The following is a 15,394-nucleotide window of genomic DNA, read 5'->3' as shown; positions in this document are numbered from 1 at the left end:
CAAAAGCGTTTCTTAAAGCCGTTAAAAATAACAATAACTATATATCAGATTCTTAATTGGCACGTAGATATGAGTACATGAGGGTATACAAAAATCCAAGGAAGTCGTTGCAAAGAAATTGCTCTAGGATCAATGTACAAAACCAGAAAAAGGATCAAAGGTTAAATTGTTTTATTATTATTCAGGACAATACTTCAAGATCCTGTGTTTTTAATGAAATAATTTCCACATGAAATTCTCCCTTCCCGAAAGCATGCTTCTAGACATCTATCAATACTCAGCAAAATAAAACTAACAAATGATTATTTCTGGTCTGTATAAACAGCATCAACATCATCAAGCTCAAGTAATTTGTTCATAAGTTCCTTGTTCAGGTCCATAGCTTCATCATCTACCTGGAAATCAACAATAATAGGCTCCAGTAAGTTTTCCCTAATTGCTTTCTTGTTAAAAGGTACACAATAAAAGTATTTGATGGACGAACCATCTTCACAAATTATGTAATGAGCTTGACATGAGGCTATATCAAAGGTATTTTGTAAGATTGCATACCGCCATGTGACATATTATACCTACAACCTAGGTTGTTTGAAAGTTGAAATTTGTATATGCCATATAAAATCAATTACGCGTATGAATCAATTACGCGTATGCTACAGCCAGTTGGTACAAACCTCAATTGTAGCATTTGGAAGTAATTCAGAACCATTATCAGGCTCAAAATTTATGCCTTCCTCTCGCAGCTTTGACAGTATAGTAGCATAGTTATCAGAAGAACCTACAATTTTATAATACCTGGAAAAAAAGAACAAAAATGAATCCATGTGAAGATCCAAACGAATAAAACAACAGAAGCTGGAATTTACTTTATGCAGATAAATTAATCGAGAGACTACAAAATCAATCAATCCCATGATGTAAGACATGCTTGACCTATACACGTGACATATCTCGGAGGCCAATCAACTTGATACTAATGTGAGACTTTGGTATGGATCCAATAAAATATTAGAAATGGATCTTCTCAATTTTTTCTCTGAATTGATCTTGTCCAAGTGTTGATTCTTTACCATGCACTCTCTAAATGGAACCAAGAGAACACATGAGAGAAGATTTTGTATGGTGGGAGAGCACACCTGAAAAGATCCAATCCCCTTATACATCCAATAACTCATAATGGAGAGTAATATGTTGATTTTACTTGACAAATTCCAGAACATCTGAACAAAACTCTATTCAAATAGTTGACATTTTCTTTTTGTTTCAGCAACAAGTTATCTAGATATCAGAGACCACTATTTCCTCTGCGTCATGCTAGCCTCGTACTTTGCCTGGAGATAGCAATTCGCAAATGACCAAGGGCACTAGAGATGCATTTGCTTAAACTATTAGAACCTAGGGTTTCAATGCAGGTCATCAATTTCTGTCTTTATTCATACATCTAATGACTTGAACAATGAAGGAGTTCTAATTGTGTTCATTGGATGCTGACTGTTGACCTGAGAACTCACATTTGAATCCAAATGACAACTGTACCACAGAAACCCCAAGCTCATCCACATTATGTAAAATTGTAGAGCATTGCTTTTACTGACACTGTACTAGATATTATTCAATAATTTGGTTTTTGCCGAGTAAAATTATTAACCTCGTATAACTAGCTCTCCCAAATACCATGCCCATGACAAAGTGTTAATAAAAATGATTATTCGAATAAGAAACCCAAAAATAATAAAATTGATCTTTTACCTTTCTGACCTATCCTCTTCAGTGTCATCCTCATAAGTTGAAGGTTCAATTACATCCTCTGCTCCAGCATCTAATGCAATGGAAAGCAGCTGATCTTTGTCAGCATCAGTGACTTTTATATTTACTACCCGAACACGTCTAAACTTAAATGTAACAGATCCAGAGTCTGCCATCTTTCCTCCACAGTCCTTCACCACTTCTCTAATCTTTGCCACTGATCGATGTACCTTATCAGTTGAGACCTCAACTACCATACTAACCCCTCCATAGCCATAAACCTGAAGAATAATGAACGTGATTGGTTAAAGACCTAAAATAAAGTCCCAGTAACACAGCCCATAAAATAAGGGTTGGTGATTGATCGGTTGTATAGTAGGTAATATAGTACTCAAGCCATTGGCAAAACAAAAAATAAATGCACTCCCAGGCCCCGCCCACAGTAAACTGAATACAAAAAAGGCTACATTCCCCTGCACCCAACTGTTTGCCTAATAAGCTTGTGGCTGAGAACAAAACTAACAATACCATCAAACAAACATTGTTCTTAAACTTGTTAAACATCTCAAACTTCCAAAAACAGTGCTATTAGTATGACTGACATGAAATGAATCTCAAGGAAATGCGTTTTGAAGATTAATATTGAAATTATGACTTTTGGAAGACTAACTAGTGAACTTCTGCAAAAGTAATTTGTCAAACGAGTGTATTTCAGATAGCAATGGGTAAAATCATGCATGGGGAAAAAAATCAGAAACTAGTTGAAACTATATTTTAAAAGCTTAAACAAAGGAGATGGGGTTGCAAACTAACCTTACCTAAATGTTACTTCTACTCAACTCAGGTGCAACTTTGAAACGTTTTGAATATTTCTGCTCAGCAGAGATTCAAGATGTTTAAGGAACCATAAGTAACTTTCGCTATGGGAATAACCCGGCCCGCCCTTTAGAAATCAAATCAAGATCATTGTTAAACTAACCTCATAGACTTTCTCAATATAAGCCTCCTGTCCCTTCTCTGAAGCTCTTTTGATGTTACGCTCAACTATATCTTTTGGCACATCAAGCTCCTTGGCTTTCTCAAGTATAGCGGCTAACAATGGATTAGATGTTACATTTGGACCACCTTTCTTGACACTGCCCATCAACGTTATGAAAGTCATGCCCATTATGGTCCCTTAAGCAAAATGAAAAAACAGTATACCAACGTACTGGTCTAATAAAATCAAATAATCAAATTAAAGAACGGACACTAGATATGGATTGATGATTAGATTTTGAGATCAAGCAACAATCTGGCACATGGTAAAGAATACCCTAAAGAAAAAAAAAAAAAAAAAAAAAAAAAAAAAAAAAAAACTCCAGATAACCAAACTCGTGTCTTTCATGTCCGAGCATTGGAAGGATAATTTTGCAGTAACAACATGAATATATAATAACTGCTTTATACTCGTGGTGTATTAAAATTCCAAATATTAGTTGAAGAAGAACTTACGCAGACACAACCTCCTTTCCCATCCTCGAGTACAATTTAGCCTTTTTTGCATTTTGGGCTTCCTGTATTCGAGGCAAACACAAAGATTTAATATACCAACATAAACATGAACTATAAAGAAAACAGAAAATTCATACATATCAACTACAGACCAACTTAAAGCCAATGAAGAATGGAAGATACTCGATTACACGTACTAGTTATGATAGTAGGGAATGGGACTTGAAAAAGGGGTAAACTTAGAGAGGATTTTCATCAAACACTTGGCATGCAGAGCCAGCATGACAGTGATGAAATCAATAGTAATTAAAAAAAAAAAAAGTGAGAGACCTTTCTGCCAGCGATTTTGGAGGAGCGCCTGCCCATGCAAACGGGAGGAAAAGTGGATATCCTCCTAAATGGTAAGTTGCCATTGGAGAAAGTTGCGGCTTCCAAAGATGGCGGCAATGACAATGGCGGTGGCGATATGAACGACAAGCTTCTGTTCCGCAAAGCAAAACCTGATGGGTGGAAAATGTCTGATTCAGGAACCAAAAAGTAATGGAAAAAAGAAAATGAAAATTGAAACGAAGAACAGAGAGAGTTGGGATAATAGTATTATATACTCTGTGGGTGAAGAAAGAGGGAAGCGGGTCGGGTAGAGGAAACCCGAATGGGAAGTGTTTGAAGGTGAAGAACCGCTCTGAATGCTATCATCGAATCGTGTAACTAACTAAGTAACAACACGATGAGGTTGCTTTGTTTCCCGCCAAGCTTGGTTCTGCTGCTGCAAATGCAATTCAGCTCTCATACAATGCAGAGACAGACACGGTGCTAAATGTCAATAAATTACCAAGTGAAATTACGTACCTGCCTTCCCTTTGCCCTGGATTTTTTTTCTACTATAAAATAAAAATATATATATTATTTTTCTAAAAAAAATATCCGAACTTTAATTTTTAAAATACTATTTTTTGCGCATTTCACTCAAGTTTGCTGCGCCTCGCGCGAACTCTACGAATTATATAAAATTCGTCGTTTCCCATCAAACTTCACATTAAGTTTGCCTAAATATAAAAAGCGCGGAAGACCACTTGATTTTTCATATTTTTATTTTACCTTACCACTTGGTTTTTCACATTTTCATTTCTCCTTTCTAACTCTTTTCACTCTCATTCTCCCTTTTGTCGTCAAGGTTATTTTTTTGACATTGTTAAAGTTTTTAATCTCTTCAATTAGTTTAGATGATTCTGTTGTTCTATTTTTTTTTTAATTAGTTTGTAGTTGTTATGTTTCTCATATTTCACGTTTCTATTTCACATTTTTACACTATTTGCTCTCATCTTCTCTTATTTATTTTTTTAGGTTATTTCTCTGGCATCGTTAAAGTTATTGATTTCTTGAGTTCGTCAGTTTTACGTAATTCTATTGTTATGTTTATCTTTTTTGTTTAATTTGTTGTAGTTTATTATTTGAATATGTTTGTTAATTAGTTTGATAAGTCGATGATACATTTATTTTACATGATTATGTATGTGTTATTAATTTAGAATATGTAAAACGATGATATGATTGTGAATAGATGTTAGATAAGAAAAAAATTGATTTTGATTATTGTTTTGTTTGAATTAATTAGAGTTAATTTTGGTAATTTCGTTATGTTATTTTTTGTTTCATTTTATTATTGTCAGATGAAATTGGCAATATAATATAGTTAATTTTAAATTAAGTTATTCTATCTAAAATTATGGTATAGGTGCATTTGATTTTTTTTTAGATTTACTTTTAAAGTAAGTGATAAAAATTTAGTTAATGTGAAATAATTTAGTTAATTTGAAATAATTTAGTTAATTTAGTTAATTCAATTAATTTTAAATGAAGTTATTTTAATTTGTTCTGTTAGAGTGTAGTTTTATGGAGTTATAATTATTGGGCTACGAAGATATTTTGTATAGACTGGATCAGGTTGACCATATTGCAGGCATATTTGACCGAGTGGTACATATTGTAACTCGTGTCGTTTATATATTTAAAATTTGAATTTGTGTTGTCACTTGTTGATTCTTTTTTATTCTACTGATTTATTTTATTTGGTAGGCATTTAGGGTCTTGCATACCAGGAGAAATTTATTAAGATGTTCAACCGAGCATGTTGCTTACATGGTGGAGTGGGAGCATGATTGACTATTGATCTCAGCTTTGATCAAGAGATGGCGACCCGAGTCCCATACATTTCACTTGCCATGTGGGTAGTGGGTAGATGACCATCATTCTACATGACGTGATGTACCAGCTGGGTCTCGTCATTGATGGAGATCCAGTCAGTGGATGCATCGGTAGATGGGAACAGTTCTATCAATGATGGTCCATTGAAGAGTTGTGCAGCAGTTATTGGGAGCTTTTCTGGGCCCCGATAATAAACAGTCACAGAAGAAGTGAACTGTCATGCTGAGTTGGTTTCAGAACACTGTTTGTGGGGATCTGGAGGAACATCCAACTGAGGAGTGCCTCTGCGTTATACTAGGAGTTATATCATGCGGATGATCAGGGCATTTTGTTTTCGGATTCCTCTTACTCAAGAGTGCACATTAGATAGTTACCTCTTTTGGAAGACCTTGATTGATGTGGGAGATTATCATGGAGCTCAATAGTGCTGGCCTAACTTTATCGCTAGATGTGCTGAGCTACGGATTATCGACAGCAGAATCTGGGTAGATGCGATTGTTTGTTAGTGTCATGGGCATATCACTATATACCACTGCTGAATCCAAAAGGATATGTCACGCGCCATTTTTTCTTCTTGTAAAGTATAATTTTTTTTGTAGCATCTTTTTCGTAAGTTACTGAAATAATTTTGTGGTGTCATAACTATAGTGATATTATAGGTGAGCGAAGTTGCAGCCAGATAATGACAGAAGTGAGAATAGACTTCATACTTACAGACGCTTCCTCAATGGACTAGGGATCCTTAACGTAAGTAATAACCATAATTGTTATGAATTATTTAGTTATTATATTTGTGTATTAATTAAATTTCGAACTTGAATATTATATTGTTTGTGTTTTTGAACAGGTTGACTGGTCGGTCATACAGTTGAGAAATGGCAGGCTGTGTCAATGCAATTTGTGTGTCACCGTAATAGTTCATCTTTTTCTTCTCCTCACTCTCATTAGAAATTTTTGTTGGCTCAACCTCAACATCTTCACCGTCATCAGAATCGACTTGATAGGAATCCGTCATTGGGTCTCTAATCGCAAAATTCTCATGACTTTCAACATCAGATAGCATCATGCCATCATTAGAATGTTCAATATTTGATCCTTCTTGGCTACCTTCAGGTGGCGTATTTAGGATAACCATCGTCTTTCTATTATTTTTTCTAACTACTCCACTTAAAGGGCTATCATCAACAGTATCCGTAGATGTTCCTCGTCTACCTAACTCAACTAGGAAACAAATAATTCCAACAGATGGACATTTATCCAACGGTTGTGCCACACGCTTATAAGACATATGTCCTCGTCATCACGTAGTCGATACCTAAATAAAAAAACATAAATTATTCTCAAAACCTCAACTATAATACAAAAAATACAAAAATAAGAATCACAACATCTATAATATACCTTTTGTAAAACAAAATATTATCTATTTCGGACGAATATCAGTAGTAAATTTTTTTATTCTTTTTGTGTGTTGTTGCCCAATGAAATGTAATATTAAATTCTTCAATGCTATTAAACTGTTGACTTCGGGTGCCACGTATGCAATCACTAGTTGAGCAGGCCTAAATACGATAAAACCTTTTTCATCATATACTATTTCACCATCATAATAAATGGATAACAATGAAACTTTAGACGTTGTAAAGAGTTAATTAAAAAGATGAGCAATATCAAAGAAAAGAATAAACAACTCGTTAAATTTGCACGGATATTTATGGGCGAGGTGGGTTATAATTCATAGAGTTCGTCGGGAGTGCAGCAAACCTTATTAGTATAATGAGGTTCGTCAGGGATATGGAAAACTTGAGTGAAATGCCAATAAAACAAAATGTATTCTAAAAATTAAAGTTCGGATAATTTTTTTGAAAAAATAATATTTTTTTTATTTTATAATAAAAAAATTTCTTTGCCTTTGCCCTTGTTACTTTCTTTTTTGGGTTCTTATTCGGCCACTTTTTCCCATTTTGGTTTGGAAAGTAGAGGAGAGAAGTGATTCTTTGTGAGAAAAATCGAGAAAAGTGATATATAATTTTAATATCTTCTCTCATTTATTTTCTTAGTTCCACTTGAAGAATATAAGTTAAGAGATCGACTTTACTAAATAATTAAAAAATTAAAAGAAAATTCATTTCTATATATATATATATGATGGTGTTAGGATTTGGTTGAATTAGTCTCACATTGCTTAGGATAGCAAATGGAGTGGGTGGCCTAGGCTATAAATATGAGACTAAGTTCTCCATTTGTTTTTGCACCAGTCATAAACACTTTAAGCTTGTATCTGATTTTTTCTTTTCCTCTGTACTCTTTGATTAGAGAGTGTTGTGAGGTGTAGTTAGATATTTGCTTTGAGAGAGTGTGGGTGTACTGGGGTGCCGGTGTTAGAGAGAAAGAAGTCTATGTATTGTAACAATTTTCACATAGTGATATTCTCTGGTTGTCATTTGACAACGGCCATGGTTTTTTCTCCGGTAATTGAAGTTTTCACGTTAAATTCTTATGTTGTGATTGTGTCTATTTTATTTCTCTGTCAAAGGTGTTTTCTCAAGGGGAAATGGTGTATTATTCCCAACAGATGAATTCAACACTATAATATTGTGATTATGAAATGTCTTTTTTTATATTTCAATAATATATATTTGATAATTATTGTAGTATAAATATACTAGAATAATTATATATATACAACAAAGTTTAGAAATAGTAAAAAAATTGATACAATAAAGAGGAATAGATAATAGAATGAGGTAATGTGCCTAAACTCCATTAATGTTACATGGTAGATTCTAAATTTGAATTTATCTAAAATTTAGAACTTATCTAGAATCTAGATAAAGAAAGAGAGTTGTATTAAATTATCAATGGCCAATATAAAAAACTTTGTCAAATCTCTACGACAAGAATAAAAAATAATATTGCGCTAAAGCTAAGTCGTTTTCAGGTGCATTATTTTTCTTAATTGTTAAATGAGCAAGATTATTTTAAATTACTAATTTAATATGTTTGTTATTTAAATAGTAATGTTCCAAGAATTTAAAGTTAGAAGAAGAATGATAAGACATTTATCTTTTGTTCCGATGATTACTTGAAACTGATTGCTTTTGAGCTTGAACGTGAAGTCCAAACGCCTTTGAATGGTCTGTCCGGCGTCTTCTCCGATGAGAAGGAAACCATCCGAGTTGTATGTGAAGACGTGGAGGTAGTACATGTAAGGGACTCCAATACTTAAGTTAGCAAGGCTTTTGACCTGAAGGTGTCAGTGTATTTATAGTAGAATTAATAACTATCTTTTAAAGTAGTTCCATCTTTGTTGGTGGGTGACCGTTCTCTTTTTTAGAGAAGTCGCTGAGATCTCCATTTTAGATGAATGAGAGATATCTTAGGAGTCGATTATTTATTTGGATAAGTAGAGCCAGACTCTTATCGTTGCGTCCGACCTCTATAAGGTTGGATAGATGTAGACTAAAGCAGACCTCTTAATTTGGGCATTTTTCAATTTAGGCCTGACTGTGTTTTTGGATCAGGATAAGAACATCTTTATTTGTGTTATTTTAATTTTATTAAGGACTTGATGATCATGTTATTTTATAATTTTATATTAAATTTCTTTAAAATTTTATTGTTTTTAATTTTAATTTGAACTTAATTTTTTATTTTATTAATATGGATGAAATATGGAATGATTGAATTTTATATTTATTTAAAAATTTTTTATTTTTCTGCAAGTAAGATTGGGTAGGATAGAGTTGAGAATTTTAGAGTGCGGATAGGATTAAGGTGGAGAGATTTTCAACTAATGAATAAGGTAGGATTGAGTTTTGAAAAAAATTTTAATCCATAGATAAAGTTTGAGATTAGAATAGAGTATAAACTCTACTTTGTTTTACCCTATCCTATCTTACTTTACCATTGTGAGTCCTAATAATATCATTTTATTTGTATAATTGAACTTATTTAAATTTAGGGCTGACAATATATACTCTATCTGCGGGTATCTAACTCAGACCAACCTGTTCGAGTAGGGTTGTCTACCCGCACCCCTAATATATATATATATATATATATATATATATATATATATATATATATATATATATATATATATATGTATGTATGTATGTATGTATGTATGTATGTATGTATGTATGTATGTATGTATGTATGTATGTATGTATGTATGTATGTATGTATGTATGTATGTATGTATGTATGTATGTATGTATGTATGTATGTATGTATGTATGTATGTATGTATGTATGTATGTATGTATGTATGTATAGTGAAAAAAGTGAGTGTTGAACTCACAATTTTTCTCTTATAAAAACTTGAAATAACCACTAAACTAGTTGATGATCATATTATTTGTAATTTTATGTTGAATTTCTGTAAGATTTTATATTTTTTAATTTTAATTTGAACTTAGTTTTTTATTTTCTATTTTATTAATATGTATAAAATTTAGAATGGTTGAATTTTATATTTACTTAAAAAAATTTTATTTTTTTTGCGGGTAGGGTCGGGTAGGATAGGATTTAGAACTTTAGGGTACGGGTAGAGTTAGAGTTGAGAGATTCTCAACTTGTGGTTAGAATATGGTAGAATTTTAAGAAAGTTTTCAACTCGCGGATAAAGTTAGGGTAGAGTTCAAATCCTACCCTATCCTACCCATTGCCAGCCTAATTTAATAGATAAAAACTTTGTTAATGTTAAATTTTGTTGCGAGACTATAACTCTAATTTTTATAGGGTTTTTTTAGTTATTAGTTTTAATAAAAAAATTATTTATTTAAATTATTATTTTGAGTATATAAAGATATATAAACTAGAGTATCTTGAAATTTTTTTTTCGGAGATCTTATTCATCAGAGCACAGTAGATTAATTTCTTAAATTTTATTTTGACATTAGACTTGTAAATATCACAAGTTTAGAAAGATAAACCAGAATATTTGAAACTGGCTGACATAACAAATAAATAGATATATTCATGCAATTTTTCCCTTTCTCTTCGTACTAAAGTTAAGTGATGATATAATATTTAAATTGGTTCTTAAAATTTATCACAAATTTTAAATTAATTTTTAAAATTTTAATTACTTTAATTTGGTATTTAAATTTTTTAATCTATAATTTGCATTTATGTTAGTCCGTGTCACGTGTCAGAATAAGATTTGATTATGTAAAATAAAGAGATGCGGTATGTTAAAATAAAGGGGCACTCTACTATACAGATTGGATGGTATAGAGAGAGAATATAAATTCCTTTTATAGTTATTTTTTATTATTTTATTTTTATTTAAAATGTGAATCCTACTTTTATCAATTTCTCTTTTATCCTATTAAAGGAAACATCTTTAAACTTACATCTGTACCTTATAATTCATCTAAAATAAATCGTATCGCGTATCAGAATAAGATTTGACTATGTAAAATAAAGAGATAATAAGATTTGGGGGTTACTAGTGTACAGATGCAATTCTGTACAGATTTACAGATTTTTGTCTTTTAGTGGCTTTAAAGCGTGTCATAAAAAAGTGTTGTTTAAATGGAAAATGTTGCTTTTGAATCGTTACTTTGGCTCTGATACCAATTTTTGCAATTGTGATCAAAAATTTTTGCAATTGTGATCAAAATTTGAAATACTGTATTTAAAAATTTTGTTTTGCTCATATTTAATAACAAATTTTTGAAATATCTTTCTTGCAATTTTTGAAATATCTTTCTTTGGTTGGGTTTGTATTATTATATTCTTCTATTTCTTCTAGCAATTTTTCTATTTCTCTTGTTATACAATCTATACAATTTTTACAAAATTGTTCTACTTCTTCTCTATTTCTTGTGTAAATATTACTATTCTGTAATCTTATTTCATAATATCTTTTTTGATTTTTCTGAAAATCTAAATCATTTTTTAAATCTTGTAGTGTTTGATTTGCTATACCAGGCATTTAGATTATGGGATTTTGTATGGGTGATAAAGGCTCTTGTAAATTTTGTTCGGATTCAATTTGAACAATTTGTAAAGATTCAGGTTGCATTACTTGAATATTTTGAACATGTATTCTTGATTCTAAAGCTTGTAATGCAATCATGCTTTGAATATGAAGATAATGTAATCTTCGACTATGAAAAATACGTTTATTCTTAATACTTTCTTTTAGATTTTTAACTGTTTTCTTGGTCCTTACATGTTGTAAAAGTTTTCTTGTTTTAATTATTTTTTTAGTTATCTTTTTAATTTCTACTTCCAATTCTGAAGATTCAATTGTTAGTTTTCTTATTTTCATGGCTATAGCCAAAACCCTTGTTTTCATATTTCTTTTAGTATTTTTTAAGGAAATAAGTCTTTTTTGGAAAACTTTCATATTGAAATTTCAGCATCTTCTGCCATAGATTCATGATTATTTTCTAAAGATTCTATTATTTTTTCTAATTCTTCGACTTCTTTTTCAGATTATTATAAGATAATACTAAAGCTTCGAAAGCTCTTTGATTTATTTCAGAAAACCTTAAGTATTTCAAGTGATTTTCTCTTTCAACGAGTTCTTGTTTCTTATTTTGATAAGATACATATATTTCTTCTTTATTTATCGTCATAACTTATTATTCAGAGTTTCATTCAACTTTTCAATTCTTTTTGTTAACTCTTTTATTTCAGAATCTTTTTCTTCAGTTTTTAAATGAGATAAACTTAGAGGACTATTGATTTTAGATTCTCTTATTCGAAAACTAGAAGAACATGATTTTCTTGATGGATCCCTTAATAATAAAACTGGTTTTTCAATAGGTTTGCGACTTGGTGTTTCAGTTTTGACAACCTTTTGGAATAAATCATCAATATAAATTCCTTCTTTGTTTTTAAATTCTATACTATGATGACTATTGGTTAATGCATAGTTTATTGCATATGTAATTGAAAAAGGTTCGTCGTTTTGTTCCATCAAACTTTGTCTATGAAATTTATAAGCTAAGCTTATGGATCTATCAAAATTCTTTGTTGATAAGGGGATAGCATATCCAATATGGGTATTAAATTTAACATTTACATTTGCCAAATTTCCATGAATAATTCCAATTATTTGATCTGTGGGATCAATAATTCTTTTATCACAGATTGCTAAACTTATTGGTGAATTAATTCCTTTCATATATGTTGATTTTACTAAAACTTGGATAGTACTAATATGAATCCATCCAATCTTAGATCTTTTTTGTTGATCTTTAATTTTCTTTATTTGTTCATTTATTTGTTCTTCATCTATTAGAGCTATTTCAAGTTCTCCATTAGCAGATTCTATTTTTACAGGTGCTTCAAACTGCATTTTTCCATAATATATTATGTTCTTTCTATTAAAAATTTCTTTTAAAAAGCTTTGTTTAAAATTCTCATTTGCTTTGAGATCTAGTTCTGATTTTAAAATAGCTTGTTTTTCATTATCAAGTAAAGCAGTTATTTTATAATAATCAGATTCTTCAGTTATTTCCAAATTTTCTAAGTAATTCATAATAAAAAGATTGAGATGAAGATGTACCTTTTCTGGAGATGAACTTTTATTTAACGTTATCTTACAATAGGTGTTTTTCTCCAGAGGGGAGATTTTACAAATTAACTCCAGAGGGGAGTATCTTAGAATTATTTTTCTAATGGATCAGACTCCAGAATCGCCTCAGCTACTTCCTCTTTGCCCTCCTGGCCTGTGAGTACTCTAAGCTTCCTGCTTTCTGATTTCTGATACTATAACAAATGACTTAACACTCTATTTATAATGGTTGGGTCTGATGGACAAATTCCATCTTTACCCTTCTTGTGACGTTATTGCATGCGTCACTGAGCACTTAGTTTGCACCAACTACATTATTGGTGCTTTTGTGACGTAAGCTCTTACGTCATTCAACAATAATGTTGATGGATGACTCAGATGTCTCATCCTCTTCTTTTCCCACGTGGGTGGGGTCTTCAGCATTGTTGCTTTCTTCAGACATTTCTGAGGTGCATAGCTGGCACCTATGGTCTTCTTTGTCTTTTAGTAAATGGCATAGATTCCTTCTTATCCCGTCAGGAAGCTTTTCCAGTAATCCAGAAAAGTTGTAAAATGCTGATTCGAAATCTACTAGGAGTCTCATTTCTCTTGATTCAATTTGGTTTTTCTTACTAGAAACAATTAGAGTGTTTCTGCTTTTATAGTTTATTCTTGTTCTGGATTCTTTGTTTATTTTTTGGGCTCTCTCGAAGACTCTTGCCAATGTACTGGCCAATCTTCCTTCGTCACTATAAATTGATAGATCTTGAACTTGTTCTATTGGTTGAAAGTCTCCGGGGAAGACTGACATGAAAACTACTTGAAATGCTGGGATTAGACATTCTCCTTCTTCATTGAAGATTGGTTGACTACTTGTGAATTTTAGGGATATATCCCTTGGTTCTCTTGCATCAATCATACTTTTAAACTTTTTCACTGCATCTATGAAACCTGCAGGAAATTCTTTAATGATATTTAAATTTTCAAAAATTAGGATTGTATCAATTAATCCGTATTGGAAAAATTGATATGTATCAGAGGGTGAAGCCTCTGGGAAGATTACCAGCTTTGTTAGCTGTTCTTTGTTTATGGGATAATATCCCAATGTTGCTCTTTTTCTAGAGTCCAGTTTAGAATCAGATTAAGGGTTTCTCTACAGTTTGATCTGCAGACCCTTTTCTTGTCATTTATTTCGGCCTTTGTGGGAATATTTTTTAGCATTCCTGTTCGAACTTGGACTGGAGTCCTTTGGGCTTGGACTGGAGCTTTGTCAGCTCTTTTTAGAATTTGCTCTGGGTGGAGCACTTCATATTCTCTGAGGGATTCTTTTGCTTCATCTATTGTCAAGAATCCTCCTTTGTGAATAGTTTTGGGCTGATGGGTAAATGGGGCTGCTTTTGCCCAATCATCATAAACTCCTTTCATTGGGCCATTGTAAATAACATAATATTTTTTGTCCTGGGTCGATTTTTTAATTATTTCTGCCAAAGTTTTATTTTCAGAAATTTTTTCAATTTTTGGTTCAATTTTTGGTTGGTCCACCACGCTTAGCTGGCTGAACTCTGATGGTGTTGTCAGCATTGGTATTGGAGCAGGTAATGTTGACTGCTGGGTTACCTTCATGGCTTCCATGGCCTTCTTAATGGATTGAATTTGAGCTCTTAGCTGCTGACAGTGATTGCATCTTTCAAGCTCTTGTTCAAGCTTCTGGATTTCTTGATTCATTGTGTTGACAATGAACTCCATTCTCTTGTCAATGTATCTGCAATAATATTTTTATTTCCCTTAATGTACTCGATTTTTATCGGATATTGTAATAAAAACATTTGCCATCTTACCAGACGACCCTGATTATAATCAGATTGTAAATTATATCTAATAAAACCTGTTAAATAACTTGAGTCTGTTCGTAATGTAAATTCCTTTGGAAGTAGATCAATCCTCCATTTCTTAATAGTTTTTATTGCTGCTAGAGTTTCTTTTTCATGAGTAGTATACCTCTGTTCTGTTGGTGTAAACGTTCCAGAAATATATCTGCATAGTAGTTCCTTTGAGGAATGTTTAGAATCTAGTGATTCTTTTTCTTTGTTCAAGCTTTTTTCAGCTTTTTTAGCTTTTAGACAGCCTGACCAGGTTTTGTCTGAAGCATCTGTTTCTACTATTAAATAGTCATCTTCTTCTGGAATATAAAGTTCTGGAAGATTTTTACAAAGTTCTTTAATTTTTTGAATCTGCAGGCTATCTTTTTCTTCCCATTTCCAAATCTTTTTTATACTTATTTTTGAAAATAAGTTTTTAGTATAATCTGTTATATTTTTTAAAAATCCTTGTTCAGAAATATAATTTATGCATCCTAAAAATCTTTGTAATTGTTTTCTATCTTCCATTTTATCAGGAAATAAATCTACTTTTTCTAATACATTTGGTTGA

General features: G+C 31.7%; 1 protein-coding gene across 3 annotated transcripts; it reads right to left on the bottom strand.

Moving 5' to 3' along the window:
* Nucleotides 1-150: 150 nt before the first annotated feature.
* On the bottom strand, nucleotides 151-4,223 carry LOC130956192 (probable transcriptional regulatory protein At2g25830). 3 transcript variants are annotated; one of them, XM_057883236.1, is made up of 8 exons: nucleotides 4,090-4,223; nucleotides 3,846-4,006; nucleotides 3,571-3,740; nucleotides 3,241-3,302; nucleotides 2,726-2,882; nucleotides 1,750-2,027; nucleotides 675-795; nucleotides 151-395 (listed from the first exon to the last, which is right to left on the bottom strand). In XM_057883236.1, the coding sequence occupies exons 2-8, from the start codon at nucleotides 3,934-3,936 to the stop codon at nucleotides 303-305; spliced, it is 972 nt and encodes a 323-aa protein (XP_057739219.1). In that variant the 5' UTR covers nucleotides 3,937-4,006; nucleotides 4,090-4,223; the 3' UTR covers nucleotides 151-302. The 3 variants fall into 3 exon arrangements, with proteins under 3 accessions (XP_057739219.1, XP_057739221.1, XP_057739220.1); XM_057883238.1 differs by having other exon boundaries at nucleotides 3,846-4,003; nucleotides 4,090-4,106; XM_057883237.1 differs by having other exon boundaries at nucleotides 3,846-4,000; nucleotides 4,090-4,105.
* Between the last annotated feature and the right edge of the window lie 11,171 nt (nucleotides 4,224-15,394).

This window comes from Arachis stenosperma, chromosome 10, assembly GCF_014773155.1.
Source record: "Arachis stenosperma cultivar V10309 chromosome 10, arast.V10309.gnm1.PFL2, whole genome shotgun sequence".
Classification (NCBI taxonomy): Eukaryota; Viridiplantae; Streptophyta; class Magnoliopsida; order Fabales; family Fabaceae; genus Arachis; species Arachis stenosperma.
This window is presented reverse-complemented; position numbering and strand designations above follow the sequence as displayed.

Excerpts from the sequence above, each read along its gene's own strand:
- LOC130956192 (XM_057883236.1), bottom strand. The coding sequence starts at position 3,936 with ATGATAGCATTCAGAGCGGTTCTTCACCTTCAAACACTTCCCATTCGG. Across the intron at positions 796-1,749 it reads GAAGAGGATAGGTCAGAAAG|GTATTATAAAATTGTAGGTT; the intron begins GTAAAAGATCAA and ends CTTTTTTTCCAG. Across the intron at positions 396-674 it reads TTCCAAATGCTACAATTGAG|GTAGATGATGAAGCTATGGA; the intron begins GTTTGTACCAAC and ends GTTGATTTCCAG.